This window comes from Pseudonaja textilis, chromosome 5, assembly GCF_049901715.1.
Source record: "Pseudonaja textilis isolate UNSWEBS1 chromosome 5, rPseTex1.2, whole genome shotgun sequence".
NCBI classification, from domain to species: domain Eukaryota; kingdom Metazoa; phylum Chordata; class Lepidosauria; order Squamata; family Elapidae; genus Pseudonaja; species Pseudonaja textilis.
In genome coordinates this window covers 39,776,464-39,800,428 of record NC_141994.1, presented here as the reverse complement: position 1 = coordinate 39,800,428, position 23,965 = coordinate 39,776,464, and the positions used below count along the sequence as shown (strand labels likewise).

The following is a 23,965-nucleotide window of genomic DNA, read 5'->3' as shown; positions in this document are numbered from 1 at the left end:
CATTGTGGAAGAGGACAGGGACAAACCATAATTCACGTTAATAACACGGGCAGCCCTTGGAATCATTAGGATGATAGCTTCAAGATGCGCCACTTAAGAAAGCGTCTACTGGATATCACAATAACTCTCCCGCTCAGTCTCAAGCGAAACATTACTCTCAAAGCGAAGAGTTCAAATTTTCTTAGCGCAGCCCTTCCTTTCTGTTCCACCAATCACTGGCAAGAGCTGCTGGACGCGCTTGTCTCTAGGCAACAGGCCCAACTTCGACACCCCCCGCGGAAGGGCCGTATTAAGAAGAGTCGAGTACCGATGGCGTGGATGTCCGACCTCGGCTTTGAAAGAGGCACAACTCCTTTTTCTCCCTCCGAGTTTTCCTTCTCGAGGAGAGGCGGCGGCGGACTTTCCAAGGCGTTTTCACCTGTCTCCAGCTGAGGAGGCAAAATCGGAGCTCGACTGATCCGGCCTAGAGCTCGGTCGATTTGATGGGCTCTGGAAGCGGTGCAGGGGAGAAAAAGGCCCCTCCTTCTTCGTCTGGGGTCCCGATGGCGTCCGCTCTGGTAGGGCCGGTCATTTGAGCTGGGGCGCTGCTCGTTTCGCAAGCGGCGGGAAGGGCCGGTTGTTTCCTTTCGCTTTCGCTGTTTGCTCATCAGCTTGGCCGAGCCGACGGCTGGTAATTGACGGTTGTGCTTTCGCGGTGCCCTGCATCACAAATCAACCCACAAACTGCTTTCGTAGCCTTGAAGCGGGGGGGGGGGGGGTAGCCTTCCTTCCTTCCTTCCTTCCTTTCTTTCTTTCTTTTTCTTTCTTTCCTCCTTCCCTCCCTCCTTTCTTTTTTCTTTCTTTTTTCTTTCCTTCCTTTCTCCCTCCCCTCCCTCCCTCCCTCCCTCTCTCTCTCTCCAGTGTTTCCAGAGAACCCGGAGTCTTGAATTGAATAAACTGTGATCTGGTGAACCAGGGTGGAGTGTAGCGCTGACATAGCCGAGAAGCGCTTTTCTGCCTGGGTGCTGTTGCCCTGAATAGCATAACTCCTGAATTCTCAGCATCTCTGAAAAAACTTTTGAGGGCAGAAGGGCCGTACAAATGGACTGTAAAGGACTGAGGTTTGGGGGAGAATACCTACTTTTAAAAAGAGGAGTTAAAATAGCTATTGTTGTGAAGGGGAGGAAAGCTGCTTGGTTTGGAGAAGCGATCGAACAGGAGCTACAGGTTGCCAGACTATGGGCTGGGAAGTTAAAGGATGTTTAATTAGAAAAAAATATATGTAGCTTCTGCTTGAACTGTGGAGTCCTTGGTGCTTTGACCTGGTTGTTTGGTTGCGCTTTGCTTGAAGTCGGATAATGAAATGTCTGCAAGTAAACAGCCAAGATTCAAAAACACCAGGGATTCCAAAGGATGTCAAGTTGGGTATTTGAATGGAAAAACTCCAGAGACTACCAATTTTTAAAAAGCCATAATCTTTTTTAAAAATCCAGTTTTTCTATCACTCTCACCTCTTGCAATCAAAATAAATTAACAGCTGCAACTTTGTCTTCCTGCTCAACTGCCTTAGCTACCACAACAAAAGGAATCATGAGATGGCTTGGTGACAAATGCCTCCGCTTGTTTCTTTTTCTATCTTGGCAGTTCCACATGTAGGGTTGGTGATAAAAAAAGTTGCATACTCCCTTACCTCACTCATCTGTCTTCCTTGATGTTAGGGCTATGTTTACACAATCCAGTTTTCTATATCATCTGGTGTGGAAGGGAAAAAAATAGTAGTTGCTCTTCTTCTAGAAGCCATATTTTATTTCCCATTACTGCAGATGAAGTTCACTTCTTTCTTTCTCCCCAGACAATGCAGCTTCGATTATTTTGATATTTAATTGATAAATATTTGATCATTGATTTCATTGTAGCCAATGTCCTTCCCAAAGATAACAATTCAATTCCATCTTTGTTTTTATAACATGAGTAATAAACGTTATCTTTTGATTAAAAGTGTTCAATTGCAGTCCATCTCAAATTGCCAATGTCTAAAATTTGTAGTTGTTTCATTTCAACTTCCATTGTGTTGGGCTTTCTTCTTTTCATGCTCCTTACCTTCCATGCATCTATTATAATTCTGTCTTTCCAGCTTTGGGTTGTCTTTTCCTGAATGGTAACATCAACAACTAGATGGATGTCTAAAGGTTTTTAACCATGTTTTTGACACTGTTAGTACAGGTAGTCCTCAACTTACAATAATTAGTTCAATGACAGTTTGAAGCTACAACAGCATTGAAAAAAGTAATTTATGACTGTTTTCACACTTATGACAGTTGCAGCATGGTCATGTGATCAAAATTCAGTGCTCTGGGGTCATGTGATTATCATTTGCAACCTGACAAGCAAAGTCAATGGGGAAGCCAGTTTCACTTTCCATTTTGCTAACTTAACTCAATGATTCATTTAACAATGATAGTAAGAAAGGTTGTAAAATGGAACAAAACTCATTTGACAGATGTCTCACTTAGCAAAAATTTTGGACTTGGTTGTGGTCATAAGTCAAAGATTACCTATACTCCAGAAGATCTTCAGATATATCTTAGTAAGCTGAGGGATCCATTATCCTGCTCTATATTATTAATCATTTTATTTTCTACTCCTATATATTTATTCATATTCATTTCTATTCCATTCTTGGTAAAATAAAGGAGCGGTTTACCATTACCTTGTTCTACACTGTATGAATGAATGCTTTTGCCATTGTCACTATAGTGATCATCTGTCTCCAATGTATTCCTATTCTTCTGCTGTCCAATATGAGTACCTGCTTGCTTTATTGGGGAGCTAAATGACCTTCATCCCGTAGGTGACCCTGTTGAGAATTATAACTCTTCACATACACTCCCAGCACACAATAAAGATTTGAGGAGCTATAGAAAATAAAATAAGTTAATACATAAGCATGTGTTTCAATTGCCATCAAACTGCAAGGGCAATCACATTCATATTGAGGAAGTTTGATAAATCTTTTATCAGTGGGAGCACTGATAGTAATACACTATGATATATCTGAAAGAAATCTTTCCCCAGTCTTGGGAAGGTGAGAGATGTTAGGTATTTGGCCAGCATTATTTTGGTCCCCAGTTTTTTACAGTAAATAAAAATAAAAGATGCTCATCTGAATTCTATTGGTCTCATTAAGTGGGATATAAGAAAGGGGTTAAAAACAAAAATGGATTGTAGTATCTTCATGTACTCTGTGAAAATATATTATTGCATCAAATTAGTATTTAAATAATGGTTCTTTACCAACTTTGTTGAACTGCCCATTTGACAAAAAGTGACTCTGGGCAGCATACAACAGCTGAATAAAACAAATATAAAAACAGCAAATGTAAAAATATAAAAATCCATCTTAGAGTTAAACATTATAAAAATGAATATACACATTTGTATATATTTCTCTACTATAGGACGATCCTGTTTTGATTCGTCATTTTAAAGGTCACAAAGATGCAGTCACTTGTGTTGCTTTCAGTCCAAATACTAAAGTGCTTGGTAAGTCCACCTGAAGCATACCTGAAAATGTTAATTCTGTGAATGAACTCATAGTGTTCTCTCTATAGATGAAAAACAAAGGTAAGTACGCTAGTTGCTGAACTCCATACTTTAGGACAATAACTCCAAGGTAAGAGTTACGTTGCCACAGAATGCTGCCCTAGATGATTATTCTAATCTGTAAGTATCCAGCTCTTTGGTATTGAAGACAGGTTTAATATAGTTAAATAGGTTCTAGAATAAATATATTGAACTATATTAATGTTGCTTAACGTAGCAGAATATATTCTAGAATGAAAGCAGTTATGGAAATGTATAGGTAGAACCTTACCCTTTAATATTATAGTTGTCAATAGAGTCAGTTAAAGGGATATAAGAGGTAGGTCTTGAACAGATGTATCAGTTTTCCACAGGTAGTAAAAGTTGTTTTCCTTTAAACATTCATGCATTCATGTCTGATTCTCAGAGAACGCTTGGACAAGTCCCTGCAATATTCTGGGCTTTTAGAGGTAGTTTGCCACTACCTCATTCCGAGGACTAAGAGAGTAACGGGCCAAGATCATCCAGCTGGCTTTGTGCCTAAGACTGGACAAGAGCTCATGATTTCCCTTTTTCTATTTATTAGGATATAATTATTATATTAGGATAATTATTAGGATATAATAATACTTCCTAAAGTTTTTCTCATAATCCTAAATATGATGTTCTGACGCTCAGATTTTAATCACTTGGTATTTGCCAATGAAAATTCAGCAAGACATTACAGACAGACAGACACCGATTACACTTTTTTTTTCATTATTCTATTTTCAATATAAACAATATTACAGGTAGCCCTTGTTTAATGACTCTGATAGGGACCAGGGGTTCCATCACTAAGTGAATGGTCATTAGGCAAAATATCATGTGATCGCAGTGCTTAGCAATGGGAATTACAGTAGTCCTAGCTGCAGCGGAATGGGACATTTAGACACAGATCTTGGCCATGCCTTCTTCATCTCCAGCCACCTGCCTCAGGCCATTTTCAACCAGCTTTCCTCCACCACTGGCCCTCCCCTGGCCAATCTCCATGGCCAATGGGTCCCTGTCCCTTTTTCCCTGCCCATTTGCTCAAACATCATTTGACCAGGGCCTTTGGCTGCATGGAACAAATAACCCCCAGCCAATTGAGTGGCAGGCAGAAGCAATGGTGCTGTAGGGGCAATGTGCAATGCAAGGGTTTTTTTAAAAAAAAGTACTGCAGCTGCTCCACAAGTTTTGAGGTCTCGCAGATCTGTTACCAGGACTGGAGGACAGGGGAATGATGGCAGGAGTAGCAGCCGTCGGGGCCATTGGGGGGAGGGGCAGACAGCTGGGAGTATTTTAGGGAACAAGAACGGAGGGAGGGGCAACTTAAGGGGACTTCACAAAGACAGCTTGGCTTGCTCTAACGAAGAGCAGCAAGGCCAGTGTGTCTTCTAGCTTTGCAGGAGGCTGGGGGGGCATGTCACGTAAGTGAATGGCAAGACCGGCGCTACTTAAGAAGTTTCAGGGAAGGCAATCAGTTCTCAGTTTGGAAATAGGTAGACTAAGTGGAAAAATAACAATTGATGTGCTGATATGTCATATTTCTACATCAGTTCACTTTTGTTTTGTAGCTTTATGATTCCTTCTTTTCCAGCCACCTCTTCTCTGGACAGGTTTCTCATGATGTGGAATTTGAGGCCAAATACAAAAGCCTTCAGATTTGTCGGTCATTTAGAAGCCGTAACTAGTGTAGAGTTTTCACCAGATGGATACTTGTTGGCATCTGCTTCTGAAGACCAAACCGCCAGACTATGGATTCCTTGCATGTCAGTAGCATTGGTTCTATTTATTTATTTCAGTTATACTTATTTTACATATAAGCGGCTTAGGGCAATTTGATACTTTCTCTAGTAGAAGGAAGCTAAATCAGCTAAACACTAATTTAAAGAAGAAACTCCTAATGTGATTCTGGAAAATATTTTCCCTAGCTGTCTATTTTATGTAAATGATCAAGAAGTGATAAAATATCCTCTGCTAACCCCATAAGTCAGAATGTATGAGGCTTTAGTGCAAGGGAGCTTGTTTAATGTTTGTGGGTTAAGGATTTTAGCAGGTAAGATGATGAAATTCCCAGACTTGTATTTTTTGAAATTTTGAGGCAATTTTTCCAATACAGTCAATGTTTGCAATACATATTTTTTTAAAAAATGTTCATGCCTCAAAATTGAAGAAATCCATATTGCCAAAGTTTGGTAGCATATTTGGAAAAGAGTCTCTAAAAACTGTGAAGAAATTATTGAGGGTCACAATTTGTACACACTGGAATAACAAATATGTACTTTAACCTTTGTTAAAAGAGAGGAAATAGAGGTAGTCTTCACTTAACGACAAGTTACAAAAGACTTTTAAAAAACTACTTATGATCATCCTCAAAGTTAAGGCTGCCATACTCTCTCTTCCCTGTGGTCATATGATCTCATTTTGGATGCTTGGCTTGCATTTACAACTAATTGCAATGTCCTGCATGACTGATTTGTAATGATTGTTGCTGTTCTCTTGCAGAAAATGGCAAAAAAACCCACCCTATTAGATATGCTGGATTTGTTTTCCAATCACATGATTCACTTAGTGAGTACACTGATTCATTTTACAACCATTGTAAAAATGGTCATAAAATCTAATCCAGTCACGTGGTGCCTTGATTTAACAACAGCAGTTAGTTATAACTAAAATTCCATGTGCCATTATGTTTGCATGTTCACAACTACCTATATGTTTTTAAGCAATAGCATTTTATTAGACCATGCCTAAGCTTCTCATCTTAAAGCAATTGATACAACACTAATATTATTAATTACATTATTTGTGAAAGATTTCTATGATTGTTCACAGAAACATACCATATCAAACATGAAACAAAGGTCTTTTATTTGGGAACGCACCACAGTAAACTAGATAGATTGAGGATGGAATCTGTATTATTTTAAACTCTTATGATTAGTTTCTGCTAAAACATTTTTTTTAATTTCTTTATAGCCATGGCGAATCCACATCATTAAAGGGCCATACTGCCCCAGTCCGCAGTGTGAATTTCTCAAATGACAGTCAATTTCTAGTCACTGCATCTAATGATAAGTCAGTGAAAGTGTGGAGCATTTACAGGCAACATCTTTTGTATTCTTTATCCCAGCATACACACTGGGTGCGTTGTGCAAAGTAAGTTTTTTAATTCATTACCTTCCTAAAGATAACTGCTTTTCTGAATGACCTCAAAATATATAGCAAAGATATGCGTGCAGCATCCCTGCTGAAGCTAATAGGATTATACCTAGAAATGGCTCTGTAGAATATTGTCTGGGAGTCCTGTAATCAGTGCCCTGAATTCTAACATGGGAAAAAAGTTGGATGCAAACTCACAAATACTTGTCATAGATTGAAGTTATCCCAAAATAAACAGGTAATGCGAGCAAAAAGTGTATTTATTTATTACATAGATGTACTGGTATATGGCCACCCATGTGGGTAACATAAAATCAAAAATATACCATATAAACAATTAAAAATGATTAAGACAATAAAAACAAAACCACAACAATGAGAATACTACACATAATACAGTCAACATGGATACTCCCTATTACCACGGGATTCGCAGGCTTGTTCAAATGAACACAGTTAAAGATTTTCTGGAAAGCCATGAGAGTTGGAGCTCACCTAATATCAGGAGGGATGATGTACCAGAGAGTGAGAAAAGGCTTGCCTCCTAAGTCCTGTCAGATTGAGCTGTTTTGCAGATGGGATCTGCAGCATGCTTCTCCTTCCAGACTTGATTAGACAAGGAGATGTAATCAGGAAGAGGCAATCCCTCAGATAACCTTGTTACATGCTAGGCTTTATAAATCAAAACAAACACTTTGAATTGGATCCTGAAGCAGACTGGTGCAGGTCACAAAGCAGAGGCTGTGTCTTAAGAGTACACATAATTATGGGCGCCAATGCATTTTGCACAAGCTTCCAAATATTTTTCAAGGGTGGCCACATGTAGAGTGCATTACAGTAGTCTAAATGGGAGGTGACTAGAGCATGAGTATTTTGTGCTTATGACCTCTAGCTATTTTCGGAATATTCATGAATGGTAGTTGCATTAACCAGTTGAATATGAACTCCTGAATGCTTGTATACTTTATTATCACCAATTTTATAATTGCAGATCATTTAAATATTATTTGTAAATATCTTCTCCCTTTATTTTTTTTCCTTTCTAGATATTCACCAGATGGAAGATTAATAGTGTCTTGCAGTGAAGATAAAACTGTTAAAATCTGGGATATAAGAAACAAAATCTGTATTAATAATATAATAGATTATGATGGGTAAGTCATATTCATTTAAAAACAAAGGAAAATATTTTATTGATAATTATAGTTATATCAGCAGGTATTAGTTATGCTAAAATTATGTTGTGACTCACAGAATCTAAACTGCTAGTTCTTTTTATTTTGATTGTCTTAAGGCTATCTTGTTACTCAGATTTTCCAACTTGTGACCAGGACTTCCTATAAACACCATGCAACAGTTCCATTTAAATAGTCCAGGAAGCTTTCCAAATGTCTCCTTCAGTCCACTTTGTAGGTTTAATCATATATCTTAACATTCTAAGGTTGCTTTACATTATTAACATTCTAAAGTTGGTATCTTCATTGTTCTCACAGTTGAGTCTATAGTAGTCATAAAGTAATTATAGAACAGTAGGTATCACCACAGTCCTCCAGATAAATTTTTATTTTTCTTATCAGAAATTTTCCCAGACTTGTAGGGGTATGGTATATTTTCCATTCATCAGTAGGTGGCACCCGCAGCTTAGATTTCAACATTGTTTCAAATCTGACAAGTATTTAATTTTAATTTGATTTATGAAAGCAATCAGTTATTCAAAAAAATAATTCCAGCATTTTAAAATGCCTTTCCCAAACAGCACCTATCCGGTTTAAAAGTCCCATTTTCTGTGTTTTAAAAAGTTTTTTACATTTCTCCCCTTGGTTCTTTTCTTTCAGGTCTGGAATTTTTCTCTATGTAATTATTCACCACTTTAACGAATAGTTCAGAGAGCCTCTTTTCCTGGATTTTCTTTTTTTTCCTTTTAGGGTTAGGTTCTAGGTAAAAAAGGAATAATCTCACCCAGTTCCAGTCACTGTTCATTTACACCACTCCTCCACTTTCTTTGTTGCCTCGGCTGTCCCAGCTTCATGGCAGCTATAATGGCTGCCTCTTCTCCTCATTGTGGATGAGAGAGAAGAAGCCCTGAGTCGAGTGGAAGAGTTGCAGCTCTTTGCGACCTGCATGGCACTCCTCTTTTTTTCACTACCCCTACAGGGGAGACCCGCTCCTCATGTCTGATCTCACCACAATGTCAGCCGGAGGTCCAGCTTCTTATATCTTGAGCTGTGGTGGCGCAGTGGTTAAAATGCAGTACTACAGTCTACTTCTGCTGACTGCCAGCAGCAGTTTGGCAGTTCGAGTCTTACTGGATCAAGGTTGACTTAGCTTTCCGTTGTTCCAAGGATGATAAAATAAGAACCCAGATTGTTGGGGGAAATATGCTGAACATGTTAGAGAGGGTTGTAAAGCATTGTGAAGCTTTACAAGTTTATACATCTAAGTGCTATCTTGTGTCTAATTTCTATCTTGAGATCCTTTCTTACCATTTCTCCAATTAAGGCTGATAGGAATTGTAATTCAAAATGATCTAGAAGGACTAGGCTTGAAAACATGTTCTAGCTATATTACTCTTGCCATTTAGTAAATATCTATGGTACAAATCTATGGACAAAGGATTGTCTCTTTTCATATCTAATTGCTATCTTACAGACAAGATGGAGAGAATTTGGCAAGTGGGATCCAAACTGAAATACTATTTAATAATAAAGATATTGGCATATCTCAGGGTGACTTATTTTACGCAAATGTTGGGAAAACAGAATGTACTGCTTGTGTGGGAAAGACACCTTAAGAATTTGTTGACATAAACAGATGACCTGCTTCCTTTACAATAACAACCATTATTTTTAATTTTCTTTATAGGTTTGCAAACTATGTAGATTTTAATCCTGATGGTACATGTATAGTTTCTGCTGGTTCTGATCACACAGTGAAGTTTTGGGACATTCGAATAAACAGATTACTGCAGCGTTATAAAGGTAAAGGTTTATGCAACACAACTTGATTAGCCTCTCTTTTGTATAACTGCAGAACAAATACTCATAGTAGAGTAGTAATTAAAAGTAAAATCTAGCATAGAAATAAATATATTTCTAAATATTCTAATTATAGTTTTATCTCTGCTTAAATTACTGTTTTTAAACTTATTTCTTGCCCTGATCATATTTTATACCAGCATACTCTAATAAAATAGAAACCTATTCCAAAGTGCCAATCAAGCATTTTGAGAATATAATACTGTGTAAATGCTAATAGTATTTTAAAAATGATGTATTCAATTACATATATATTTTGTAAGTATGTATAATAATTAAAAGTATAGGTTGTTGCTTCAAAGCTATATGATATACATTATATACCTAACAGCAAATTTTGTCTTTCAAACATTTTGAAAGAGCTAGTTCATAAGGTAATCTGGGCCCCTAGACTATATAATACTAAAAATATTTCACTCATCGTCTGTAACTTTCTGAACCCATTTTAATATATTGACATTTGTCTGTGAGGCACTAAATTCTTAAAAGAATCACTTCTCTAAATATGGCCAATTTGTGCATTAAGTTCTGCTGAGAACTATTTTCCTGTTGATGGGTGATTCAGTGTGATATCAAGGGGTAGGGTCTTAATAATAGGAACTTATATGGAACTATCTCATGAAAAGCATTTAACTCTTCCATAGAAAACAGTGGAAGGCACACTTGTTCTTGTAGACATGTATTAGTTTACTCGATTGTAAGACTATATCTCAGTTTATGTATTATTTTGGTTTGTTATTTTTAAAAGAATTTTTTTTTAGTGCTTGTATTTATTCTGTTGTATTTAGTCTTAAACATTGTTGACTTCATTGCAATTATTTTACATAAAACTATGGTACTTTCTTGTAAACAGCTCTGAAAAACTGCTATACAAATGTGTATGGTTGTGGATGTAGATAAATCCTAAACAAAGATCATAGTCTAAAAATACTGCTTCTGTTTGTAATGGAAACAATTAGTTGGGATATGTCCATCCAGTTTAGATCATTCAAAACTTTGAATAATTAGAATACTATTGGTATAGATTCTGTGATCAAAATCTATACACATTGGAAATTAATAAATTGTTTGAATTGGGATAAAATTCAGGTGAATATGTTTGTAGACACTTCATAGATATTACTTAAACTTGTCATTTATTCACATCCCAAATGCAATGTTCATTCTCTGTACAGTTGTCATACGTACAGTCTCCACCTTAGAAAAAAATAGAAATGTTAAAAATAGCTAACTAATATCAACAACATCGTACGTCCTTTTCATAGTCTGAAATGCTATTTAGTCTGTATATTGGTAATGATTGTTTTAAAAAATATCGAAATAAGGTATGGTATTTTGTAGATTTAAAGATAAATTTATACTGCAGTACATCTCATTAAAACATAATGGTAGTGGTATTTAAAACCACAGGATGGCAGTAGAATCACATACCTTTAGTCAAATAGTCATATTCTGCCTTCAACCTCCTAGAACAAAGAGGTAATGATTTAATAAATCATTAAGTTTTTCATGTTTTGTTTTTGGATTTGTTGGTTACAGACATTCTAAAGATTAGTCTTATAATTTTAGTATTGAAAGACTAATTCTTGAATCAGTAATCTTTCCTTTTGGGGACGAAGGTCCAATTCTTTCTAAAGTTGAAAAGCCTTCCTTCGCTTTCATTTTATTTTTATTATAGAAGAAATTCTCCTTTCTCCCAAATATTCCCTGTTTTCTTCAAAATAATGATTACTCATTTTAACCTGTTCCTGCATATGTAGGGTTAAATTTCAAAGATATTGTAGCTCTGAGGTGAAACAAGTTTTATAAAACACTTTGTATCTTTTGTATACATTGAAATCAAAGTTGGAAGAACATTTAAATCTTCAGGTACTAACTTTCTTATGTCCTCTTGAGGTATTCTGTTGTAGTTGTGCTTTTGTATCTTCTTTTTTAGGAACTCGCACCCATTTTTAGCATTTTTTCCCCCTTTAGTTTCTTCTGCCCGTGGAATTCCTCTTATGACTGCCTTGAATGCATTAAAATCTTTTTTAAGAAATCCAATATTTGAATAGATTCACTTTTAGTGTTTAAAATCAAGAACTGCATCATTATGTAATCACTTTCACCCAGTACTCTAGCTACTTTTATTTTACTGTGCAAATTGCCGATTCTTCATCTAAAAGGTTTCAGTGTATGTATTTTTCAGTTAATGAGGCCGCAAATGCTTGGGGGTTGGATCTTTTCATATGCATCAGAAAATCTCATATTTCTCTTACAATCACAACAGTACCTGCTTTTGTATAGGTTTTTTCTCTCTTGGAAATTATGTTGACTTTTCTTTTACAAACTTTGAAATTTCCTTGGCAGCCATCTCCATTTCTCACTTTATTTTTCAATTTTCTCTAGTATTAAATGAATTCTTAATTTTTATAACCTGTCTTGGGCTAGTGAGTGGCTTAAATGCTAAGCATAAAAAAAAGTATAAGCGTATGCCACTGAGACTGTCTTATGTGTCTGAGGTCTGATTATGCAAGAATTTTGAACACTTAGTTAATATTCCAAGACTACTTCCTTATATCCTGGATTCTAAAGTTCTGCTTGGCAGAAACAGAGGATTTCTTAAATAGCTATGTGTTCAGATTGGTGTGCATTCTGAGGCTCAGGTTTGTACCTCTGTTCTTAAATGTTGGTGGGAGGTTGATAATTCCTGCAATGTGTACAATAAAGAACAGCAGTGTATAATGGAATCAATTTGTCTTTTTCCAAATCAAAATCTATCAAATGATCTAGAATGTAAATATTAAAATAGCTGACTAGTAAAGAAGAATAATGAAGAAGAACAGGAAAACTAGTATTTAAGTCTGCTTATTTAAATGTAAGGAAAATGTCACATAGCAGTACAAAATAATAACAACGAAAATAAGCTGTTGTAGGAACTCATAGATAATACAGATGGGAAAATTGAATTCAGAATACCCCTTTATGAATGTCATCAGTTACAGAGCCCTTGATCTGTAACTAGTTATGGGACATTCCAAACTCAAAAGCGTTTCACATCCCTGTAAAGGATAACATTGAAGGAGAATGATAGAGACAATGATGTAAAACCCTGTGTGCCATATCCTGGTGGTAAACTTTATTGTTATTATTCTCAGTAATATAATTAAGTTTGTGTGTTGGTCAACAGTGTTATTATGTGTTGTTTTGTTTTGGAAGTTTTCTTCTTTGCATCAATATCTGAACTACTTTTATTTAAATTAGTTCACAGGGGAAGTGTTAATTACACATCTTTCCATCCTTCTGGGAACTTTCTCATAACAGCATCTAATGATGGAACTCTTAAGATTATGGATCTTATAGAAGGAAGACTCTTATACACGCTTCATGGGCATGAGGTGCAATCTCTATTTCAGGACTTGCTTTTATATCTTGCTATTTTCATCATAAAATTTTTTTTCTATGCATAGAATGATAAAGTTACTGTAATGAAACCTGTGTCAATTCTACTGTAGCTATATCAAATTGTCCTAATTTGGACACCTTATACAAAGACCCAACTCTATATATGATTCCTAGAAGTCAAAAATAACTTAATGGCATATAATCAGTTAAAATATCATTTGGACAAATATTGTATCCATAAAATGCCAATTAATTTAGTCTATTTCATCACCTAAATATATTTAGTGATTACTAATGTGTTACTTGTTTATTAGCAATTTAAGAATGATTAAATAAAAAGAAGGGAGAAAGTATTAAAGAAACAAAACATGATGCCTTAAAAATATATTATTTTGTTCCCCTCTGTCCTTTTAAAAAAAATTAGGGTCCTGTGCTTTCTGTAGCTTTTTCAAAAGATGGAGAGACATTTGCTTCTGGTGGCACAGATACACAGGTTTGTTAAAATAGTTAAATTCTTAACTATTTTTATTTTATTTTTATTTATTTATTTATCTATTTATTTATTTATTTAGTCGAGCATTCATTTGATAATATATATAAGTATAAACATGATTATTAATACATGAAATAGATATGAATAAACGAGAACATTAAGACAGGGATGGTAGGCACGTTGGTGCGCTTATGCATGCCCCTTACAGACCTCTTAAGAATGGAGTGAGGTCAACAATAGACAGTCTGAGGTTAAAATGTTTGGGGTTAGTGGAAGAAACCAGAGTCAGGTAGAGTATTCAGACATTGACCACTCTGTTGCTGAAGTCTTACTTCCTGCAATCGAGTTTTGTGCAGCTTATCCTGAGTTTGTATCTATTGTGTGCTTGTGTATTGTTGAGGTTGAAACTAAAGTAGTCATTGACGGGTAGGACATTGGAATGGATAATTTTATGTACTGCACTTAGGTCAGACCGAAGGTGATGTAGTTCTAAGTTATCTAACCCTAAAATTTCTAATCTGGAGGCATAGGGTATTCTGTTGCGAGTAGAGGAATGGAGGACTCTTCAGTGCTGATTCTAGACAGATGAGCTGTATTCAAGAATCGGTCTAGCAAAAGTTTAATATGCTCTAGTCGTACAATATTACTGGAGAAAAAGCTTTGCAGGATTAGGTTAACAACTCTTAATGCCTTTTTGGCTATGTAGTTACAGTGGGCTCTAGCACCTAGATCATCAGAGATAATATCAACATAATGTCTTATATATAATATAATATATAATAGTGTAAATAATAGTGTATAAGAGATAATGATGAACTAAATACCACTATTCTTAGTAAATACACTAAATAAATATTTTATTATCAAATTTAGAGGAATATATATTTTAAGTATGTGTTGATTATAAAATTGTCTGATTTTTTTGTCAGCAAATTGTTCCTTTAATTTAATTATACTGTGTGTCTTACTGCTTTACTATAAACTGGATATTCAGTTAAATGCTTAATTACCAAATGAAAGGGCTGCATTCATGAAACATTAGTAAATTTCTTACAGGTGCTTCTCTGGAAGACAAATTTTGATTCATCTGAATATAAGAAAGTTCTTGAAAAGCATGTGCAAAGATTACATAGTGATGATCCACCTCACCTCCTGGATATATACCCTCGGTCACCTCATTGCCACAATGCAAAATCACAATCAGTTGAGGTAAACTGTTATGGCTTTTAATAACAAATTATTGGGTACAACTGAGATCTATAATTTTTCGGTATAGATATTTCTTTAGTAATAGTGAGTGAACTTTTGATTATATTTTTCTTCTCTATCATCCAGTTTTTATTCTTTCTCCTAAAACTGGGAATTTTATACTCAGAGAATGTTGAACTTCTCATTGCATCACTTTTCTCTAAATCTTTTTTTTAAAAGGACTTTCCATGCTGGTTATAGAGCATAGTTATCGAGATATAGTTCATATAATGTTAATATGGACTCCGTACATAGTGGATGTACATGTTTTACATAGTATTTTATGTTACTAACTTATTACAACTTTAACACACTAGATGGTGCTAATGTTTAAGAATATTCTGTTGAATGGGAGACCATCCTTATATATTACAGGATTTTTTAGGATCAGTTCACTTTTAAATATAGAAAGTGCTATTTTATGTTACATAACTTTAATACAATCAGAACAATAAATGTGTTGATAAAGAACATTTTATAGGAATTGAACTTTTCAATTACATCGTTTATATAATGCTCCCGTGGTGTTATATTCAATATGATCACACAGAAAAGAAAGTTGAAGTATTTGGAAACTTCAGCTTATACACAAAATATCTGTGTTCTTTATGTCAGAAAGGTGAGAGCCTATTTTAATTTATTTAGCAACTATTGCAATAGATTCCACTTAGTTTCTATGACAATTGAAATTATCATATTGTTTTTTAAAGCTCTTCATGAAACCATTGCTATGTCATTGTCTGCTGGGATCTACTTATCAAGCCCCAGCTATAGTGCCATCCATCAAAGTAAAAAAAATTACCACAGTACATGCTTAAAGTCAGATTTTATTTATTTGTTTGTAAAGTTTATAAGCCATCCATCACTCTCAAGGTAATTTTAATTTTAGAAGCTTTAATGTACAAAGGATATTTTTAACATGGAGTCTTTAGTGCTCTTTAAGCCCATGGCGACTCAAGGCGGCTTACAGAATATAAAACTATATTTAAAACAATAAAAACTAACAAAAAAATCAAATGAATTAATAAAGTACAATATAACAAAATCATCCCCCAACTCACCCTCCCTCCCCGACGATAGCAGATCACATGAGCCATTTAATGGGCTCTATCCCACTCTGGGTTCCCCAGGCCCACTGGCAGAACCAGGTCTTCAGCGCCTTCTGGAAGAGTATTAGAGTGGAGGCCATTGTAATCTCGGGGGGAATGATGTTCCAGAGTGAGGGAGCCACCATGGAGAAGCCCTTCTTCTGGGTCCCACCAGGTGTATCTCCCTCAGGGATGGGACCTGCAATTCCCTGCCTCCTCGGTCTGATGGGTCAGGTAGATGTGACAGGCAAGAGACAATCCCTCAGATAACCTGGTCCCAAGCCATGAAGGGCGTTAAAGGTGACAATCAGCACCTTGAATTGCACCCAGAAGCAAATCAGCAACCAATGCAGCTCCTGCAGAAGAGGTAATACATGTGCACACTGGGGTCTACGGGCCCATGCGGGCCGCTGCATTTTGCGGGCCGCTGCATTTTGCACCAACTGGAGCTTCCAGATGCTCTTCAAGGGCAGCCCCATGTAGAACGCATTGCAATAATGAAGACCGGAAGTGACTAAGGCATGAGTGACTATGAGTAGAGACTGTTGGTTCAGGAAAGGCTGTAACTGGTGCACAACCTTTAGTTGCACAAAGACCCTTCTGGCCACAACCGCCACCTGTTCTTCAAGCAGGAGTCGTGAGTCCAGGAAAACCCCTAGATTACACACAACATCTATTTGGGGTAGTGCCATCCCATCCAAGACCAATGTTATACTTTTATGAGGGTAGTAAGGGCAATATTTTTTACATTAATAATTTGGACATGCTTCATAAAATTTTACTTCTGCTCTACATGCAGCACAATGTATCCCACTTCTTTTTATGGAATTCCTGACCTGTTGTCTAGGGTTTCTTAGAGAACAGCTCTTGCTTTAGGGTTTTGTCAATGCAGTGCAACAAGGTTTTCTATTACGTTGACATTATAGACATCTGTTTTAACGACTGTTAGGCGGGTTTTTTTTAAATTATCAATTTATCTAAGAAAGGAGCAGTTAAACTAATGCCTTCACATGTTTTAAATGAAAATTCCCAGAAGCTATAAAGATAATTGAAATCAAAATATAATGAGGTAGCCAATTGACTCATCAGAGAACATGACATTAAACAAATTTCACCCTTACTTTTGAGGAAAAAGCAAAATAAACAATATAATCTGTAAGAAAAAAGGAAGGAACCTCTTGTGAATATGATTTCTTTCCTAAATATATACTGAATATTTTTTCTTAAATATTTAAATAGCTCATGTATATTTTAAGCATTCAATAATAGAATAATAGCAAATCTATTTTTCAACAGATAAATCCCAACTTTGATGTAACAAATATGCAAGTATTAGATCCTCCTGTTGTAAATATTGTTTCATCACCTACTTTTCCTCCATCATGGCAGGTAAGTTTCAAGTTATATCAAATCAGTACAAGTTAAGATGCATATATGGCCTCTGTGTCTGACAATTTCCTTTCTTAGTTGAAATAAAATTATGAAAGAATCATGAATTAAGTTTTATAAGTTATTTATAACTACCAAAAAGCACTTTTTAAATCATAAATTTTTATATGCCAGTATTGTGATTCTATTTTATTTCTCAGTAAACCTCAAATATAAACTATCTCATAGTCTATCAGAAGTGGATAAGGAAACTGAGAATAGCAGGAGACAGTCTGTGTAGACATTCCCACTCCAGTTACATAGAAACGTGCCTACATGCAGAGTAACATTTCTTCTGCTACTGATAATGAAAATACGATATTTTTAATCACTGATATATGTTAGTTTAAAAGCACCTAAGTGGTTGTGGTAAAATATAGCAGGAAGGAAGTAAAACGCTCCAGGATCTAAAACAATGTGCTTTTTTTTTATTTGAATGAATAAATTACAGCCACTCATCATTTAGTAATTATTTTCATGAGCTCCTTCACAAATACGATGGTTTAAAAAAATAATTTTGCACCCATTGTGTGCATTTATGACCTTTGCAGAATCTCTCTCTCTCTCTCTCTCTCTCTCTCTCTCTCTCTCTCCTTTTCAGTCAGGTGTCTGCTATTACAGTTAGTATCATGTATATCCTACAGTTATTTTTGCTTATCTGGTCATTTATGCCCATTAATACCCCATACCAAGATATCTTCAAAGAGAAAAAACTATAATTCAACAAACAAAAGTGCCAAAAAGCAAAGAAAAGCCATTGATCTCAAATTTGAAGATGAAGATTGTAGGTTCAATTTAATAATTTAAATTGTATTGTAGTTTCAATTTAAAGATTAAGATTATAGGTGACTATTATAGCATGAGAAGAAGATCTGGCCATTCCACTGTCTTCACTATTTTGAAGGATAAAGAAAGGGTCAGAGAGCTGATGAAAAAATTATCAGGAATGAAAGTAGTTATAACACATACAAGACAACAAAATGGCCTCATTCAGGAAATGGAAAAACTCTGTATATTTTGAATTGAAAATTCAATTCAAAGGCTAGAGGCTAGAGTAACCTTTCTATTGGGGAGAAAAGCTACCAGATTCAGGCTGAAGCTATTTTTGATCTACAAAACGTGGTAACCCCCATGTGTCCGGAAACATAAGAAACCACACATTGCCTGTTTATTTACTGATCTACCTGGAAGGCTTGAATGACACAAGTCCTTTTTGAAGATTGATTTATGAATGGTTTTATACACGCAGTTGTGACACCAGCATGAGAACGTATTAGTGTCAGGGTTCCGACCAATGTCCTAATAAAATCAGGAGCCTCAAGCCATTGTGCAGAGAAAATCCAGTTGTTTATTAGGAGCGTCATGTCGGCATGACCTAGGTGAAGACAGCTCTGACTTCACCCAGTTCGTGCCTTGCCTCTGACCCTGTTGCCCCCTCCCAAGGTGTGTCACCAGTTACATTCCCCAATGAAGCAATTTCGCAGGTCATAGAAGTCACTCCCTCCAGCTGTTGCAGGTCTCTGTGGAGATGGCCTTGACTTCGGCCGGCTAGGATGTGTTTTGTTTTGACTGAAGTGTGAATTCCTTGGTGCAGCTGCGAGGCTGTGATTTCCCATCCCCCTGCTTATGGCAACTCGGGAGCAGGTCAGGTAAGCTTTGCGAGTTGAAAATTAGCATGATATAAATGCAAGATTTTTGGGAAGAAATGTTGGTCTTGTAAATAAAATTGAAAGATTTGACCAAAACAACACTATGGGTGAAATAAATAAGAAAAATTTTATAGTGATGTAATCTCTTGATTTAGAGGTTGATATTGAAAGATGTGGAAGAAATTATCTCAATTTCAGCATGATAGCCTAGACTGAATGAGAGCTTTCAAACAAAGATTTAATTGAAAAAAGAATTGGTGTGGATCCAAATGTAGAATGTTTTGGAAAGGTACACCAGGAAATAGATGAAATCTTAATGTCAATTGTTAAATATATGAAGACAAAAGAAAAAAAACAGGCAAATCAAATTAGTGGGTTTTTTTTAAAGAAAATTACTCCTTCCTCAACTCCACTTCCTTCCTCATCACCCTCCCTAGCCACAAGAATGGAACACCCAGACAATCCACAGCTATCAACCAGCTATGCTAGATAAACAGTAAAAAAAAGGATATTTGAAAAGATTTATATCCAATTAATGTTTATAGGTAATGTAAATGTAAAATTATATATTACAAACTATTCTAAAAATACGAGTTCCAGGTATACTTGTAAGAGAAGAAACAGACATCTTGTGATCTCAGGGACTAAAATTATATTTATTATACTTACTAAGCTTTCATCAGCCTCTGCTGACATCGTCAGAGTATTAAGCTACCATTATAGAAATCTATGATATGGCATAGATCTCTGTAATGGTAGCTTACTCCTCTGACAATGTCAGCAGAAGCTGACGAAAGCTTAGTAAGTATAATAAATATAATTTTAGTTCCGGAGATCACAAGATGTCGGTTTCTTCTCTTACAAAATTGTATGTATGTATGTATGTATGTAAAGGGACGCGGTGGCTCAGTGGCTAAGATGCTGAGCTTGTCGATCAGCAGGTGGGCAGTTCAGCAGTTCAAATCGCTAGTGCCGCGTAACGGAGTGAGCTCCTGTACTTGTCCCAGCTTCTGCCAACTTAGCAGTTTGAAAGCATGTAAAAATGCAAGTAGAAAAATAGGGATGACTTTAGTGGGAAGATAACAGTGTTCCGTGCGTCTTCAGTGTTTAGTAATGCCAGCCACATGGAGATATCTTTGGAAAGCGCTGGCTCTTCAGCTTTGTAACGGAAATGAGCACTGCCCCCTAGAGCCAGAAACAACTATCACATATGTGCAAGGGGAAGCTTTACCTTTATGTATGTATACACACACGCATGCACACACACACACACACATTCATTTAGTGACTATGTCAGGGTTCTGATTATTGCCCTAATTAAATCATGAGCCTGAGCCAAGTTTCAAAAGAATCAAAAAGTTTTATTAGGAGCAACATGTCGGCATTGACCCGTATGAAGCCAACTCTGACACACATGATTTACATGACCACCTGTTTCCCCCCTTCCCCCTGGGTGTGTCATAAACAGATTCTCCAACGAAGCATGTTCATGGGCTGGGTGTCATCAATCAAATTTTCCAATGAAGGATTTTCATGGACAGAAGATCCAGTAGCCTAGCTACAATCTTTGTAAGATAAGCGTGGAATGTAATTCTATATGTCAGAAATTTACAATTTCCCAGGGAAAAAATGTTTATAAAAATTGCAGACCTCTCATATTTCTTCATGTTACTATATCACTGTGCGGGTTTATTAAGGCTTCCATTTATGTTTTGGGAGAGAGACATAAATATTTAAATAAATAAAAAATAAGATTGCTGCAAGGGTCAAGAAGTATATCATAATCCATTGCTATTCTCTAAATATAACCAGCAAACAGAAATTTATTACCCACCATCTAATTCATGATTATAAATTTATTTATTAGTTAATTCAGTTTATATTTCACTAAACCCTCTATCAATCCAAAGTAGTTTACAAGTAATCCATGAGCTAGGAAAATATTATGATAGAAATAAAAACATGTCAATTAGTAGTAATTCTGGTTCCATGAACTGTTAAAGGCAAATTGATTACTGGTTGAGAATGAAACTTCATCCCTACATACCAGCTAAGGAATACTTTCTTAACAAAATGTCACTTTGAACAGACCAATAATAGTTTAGCTTGTTATGATAGGATTTGTTAATACTTAAGTATTCCTCCAATTCTAACATTTATGTAACATAGACCTAAAAATATGTTCTACTTTTAAAGTAATACAGCAGTTTGCTATACAAATAAGGCTATTTTATTTTCATTCCACTGTACCTTAAGCTGATACTATTCTTATGAACTATGACCTGTATCCATCATCATTTCCTTCTTTTCCATTTTTATCTCCTCCCCTCCCTGCCATCCAACCAATGTATCTTGTAATCTTAGGACTAGGTATCATTGTCACAACTGATTCTGAGGTATGTGTAAAATCCTTCAGTTGCATACATCTACTGATAAACAATTCCATCTTCCTGTAGAAAAAAAAACAACTCTCTGAAAGCTAAGCCCCAAGGATGCAGATGCACCAACAAGCCTTTCACACAGGAAATAATTATTTTAGCACTCTTAGAAAGTGCTTCTGTTACTTGGACAGTCTGATCTAATGAGTTTCCTGCTGACCTACAAGATAATTTAGTACTGATCTAAATACCTTTGCCAGTTCATAAGTATAATGAAGCAGGCTATCTATAGTTCTGTAAATTCGTAACTGCCCAGTTTTAAACTTAAATGTGGCAGATGTCTATTCAACTGGTTGGTTGGTTGGTTGGTTGTGATTGATTTTTATTCTATCAAGCAGGTTTGGGTAGTATATTAGGAATCCTTTAAACTCATGGAAGAAATTGAAATCACAGAGTCATTTACAAGTTACATTGCGTGTGTGTGTGCGTGCGTGTGTGTGAGAGAGAGAGAGAGAGAGAAAGAGAGAGAGAGATACTTGTTTGTCCTATTTTGTAAAGTCCATATCTCAGACAACTTCGCTTGGCTGCACTATTTTAACACACTTATTGTTGATGTTAGTAAGTGAAGCCATATTGATGCATTATAATTTGAATTGTGACTCTTGTCCTTAATTTATTAGAAATCTTTCGGAGTCATTGCTGAATAGGTGTTTCCCAAAGTAATGTACAATAGTCCAATATTTTTTCCTAATGTTAATAGTCCAATATGAGAAAAATGGAAGTAATCTTGCAGCTTTAGGAGAAATTTATTTTTTAAAAGAAATGTTATCAAAAGAAAAGAATATATGTAGTTTGGGATTGAACTACAAAGTTCTTGGTGCTCTGATATTGATTGTTTGCTTGCAGATGTTTCATTACCCAATGAGGTAACATCATTGTGCATATGAGGTTTGCTCCCTGTTTATATGAGTAGCGTGCCTTGCCAGCTATATTAATAAACTATATTTACTTATTCTGAGATTTGTGTTAGTTTGTGGGCCTTATATCAAAGAAATCACACATTATTATTATTGGACACTATACATGGATATATTTTCAGAATATTTTTAGTTGAATGTTATTGCATACATACCACATGCTTCATTTCTACTTTCAAGATAATAGTTGTAGATGTTAACTGGAAAAATAATAAAAGTAATTTCACATAACTCGAAAAATCTTCATAGCAATTATGTTAAGTAGACATAACTGAACTCCATAACTGAGTTGAGCTCCATTGGTTTTGTCAAAAAATTTCTTGGAAAAATTAAAAAAATAGTCCACGTATTCCTTATTTTGGAGGAAAGTTTTATAACTTAAAGAATTTCTTTTAAATATGAAAAAAAATTCACTTGAAATGAACAAGCTAGAAAGACTGGAATGTAATTATACACCACATTTAGAAGTAAATGCCATTAATATCTGTAATACTTATTTTTAGTAAATATAATAAAATGGCCAGTTTATTTGCATGCATGTTGAGTACTGACAGCTCTCCTTTTTGTGCATTATCTAGATTAGGATGGTCTTAAAAATAATCTGATAATGCTGAAATGCTTCAATATTAGGTAGAGTGTAAACATGGCCATTATTTCAGATTCTTTTTCATTGGTCAGAGTACAAAAAGCTATTCTAAATATTCCCACTACTGTTGTCAGGGATAGGCAGCTTTCTCAGGATTGGAAGCCACAACCTACTTCTCCCACCATTTGGAGGGATTTAGGATAAAAATATCCTCCCTTTTTTATAATCAAACAAACAAAAATAGTATCATGAAAGACTGACCATTTTGGTTCAAAATCTCAGTGCCAAGTGGGTTTGGATTACTTACTCTTTTCCTGAGTATTTTGGGGGAAGTGAGTTTACAGTTCAACTAATTTTCCTTTCATTTTGACAAGGAAGAACACTCCTCCCCCCTAGCAGTAATTCATATTCCAAAGATATTTAGTAATAATTAAAAAATGGTCAGGTTTATGACCAATAAGTTATGTAACATGTTTTGATTTGTAAAATGGCTAGTAGCTCTTTTATCTCAGTTTGAGTACAGTTTATCACTTATTATAACAGTCAAGTTACAATACAATCCATCCATTCTTGAATAGCCAGGAAACTACTATGGCAAGGGGCGGCGGGGAGGTACAATGGCATAGGTGAGATTTTGAAGCCTGGTTTGAGATTTTGAAGCCTAACTCACCTCACAGGGTTGTTGCTGTGGGGAAAATAGAAGAAAGGAATACTAAATATGTTTGACACCTTGAATTATTTATATATATAAAAGTGGGATAAAAATATTAACTTAATAATAAATTATTTTGGGTAATGGTATTGTGCCATCAGATCTGATGATTCCAGGAAACTGCTGAACTATTGAAGTGGTTCCATTATTATTAAGAGCCCTTTGCCTATTGTTTCCTTTTTAACTGTGTTTTTATAGTGTTAATGCTTTTTAATAATAATATTAATTATTGCTTTTTAG

At 35.6% G+C, this 23,965-nt stretch overlaps 1 protein-coding gene and 1 long non-coding RNA gene across 10 annotated transcripts in view; one reads left to right on the top strand and one right to left on the bottom strand.

Annotated features, from left to right (window-relative positions):
• The first annotated feature begins 233 nt into the window (after positions 1–233).
• Positions 234–23,965, top strand: part of POC1B (POC1 centriolar protein B) — a 30,292-nt gene continuing 6,560 nt past the window's right edge. Inside the window, exons 1-10 of one of the 8 annotated variants that reach the window (XM_087934531.1) lie at positions 234–557; positions 3,438–3,522; positions 5,160–5,354; positions 6,565–6,744; positions 7,794–7,901; positions 9,610–9,725; positions 13,026–13,159; positions 13,591–13,659; positions 14,716–14,868; positions 17,292–17,384. In XM_087934531.1, the coding sequence (XP_087790657.1) occupies positions 5,164–5,354; positions 6,565–6,744; positions 7,794–7,901; positions 9,610–9,725; positions 13,026–13,159; positions 13,591–13,659; positions 14,716–14,868; positions 17,292–17,384 (1,044 nt within the window). In that variant the 5' untranslated portion in view covers positions 234–557; positions 3,438–3,522; positions 5,160–5,163. Of the gene's footprint in view, positions 671–2,807; positions 2,827–3,437; positions 3,523–5,159; positions 5,355–6,564; positions 6,745–7,793; positions 7,902–9,609; positions 9,726–13,025; positions 13,160–13,590; positions 13,660–14,715; positions 14,869–17,291; positions 17,385–23,965 lie in introns of those variants that run through there. The other 7 variants (XM_087934526.1, XM_087934529.1, XM_026698914.2 and 4 more) reach the window with 7 other exon arrangements.
• The window catches only part of LOC148125603 (uncharacterized), a 58,893-nt gene continuing 41,917 nt past the window's right edge, over positions 6,990–23,965 (bottom strand). Inside the window, exons 3-6 of one of the 2 annotated variants that reach the window (XR_015743836.1) lie at positions 22,583–22,627; positions 11,660–11,790; positions 11,214–11,248; positions 6,990–10,979 (exon numbers count right to left, since the gene is read on the bottom strand). This is a non-coding gene — a long non-coding RNA (uncharacterized LOC148125603). Of the gene's footprint in view, positions 10,980–11,213; positions 11,249–11,659; positions 11,791–22,582; positions 22,628–23,965 lie in introns of those variants that run through there. The other variant, XR_015743837.1, reaches the window with a different exon arrangement.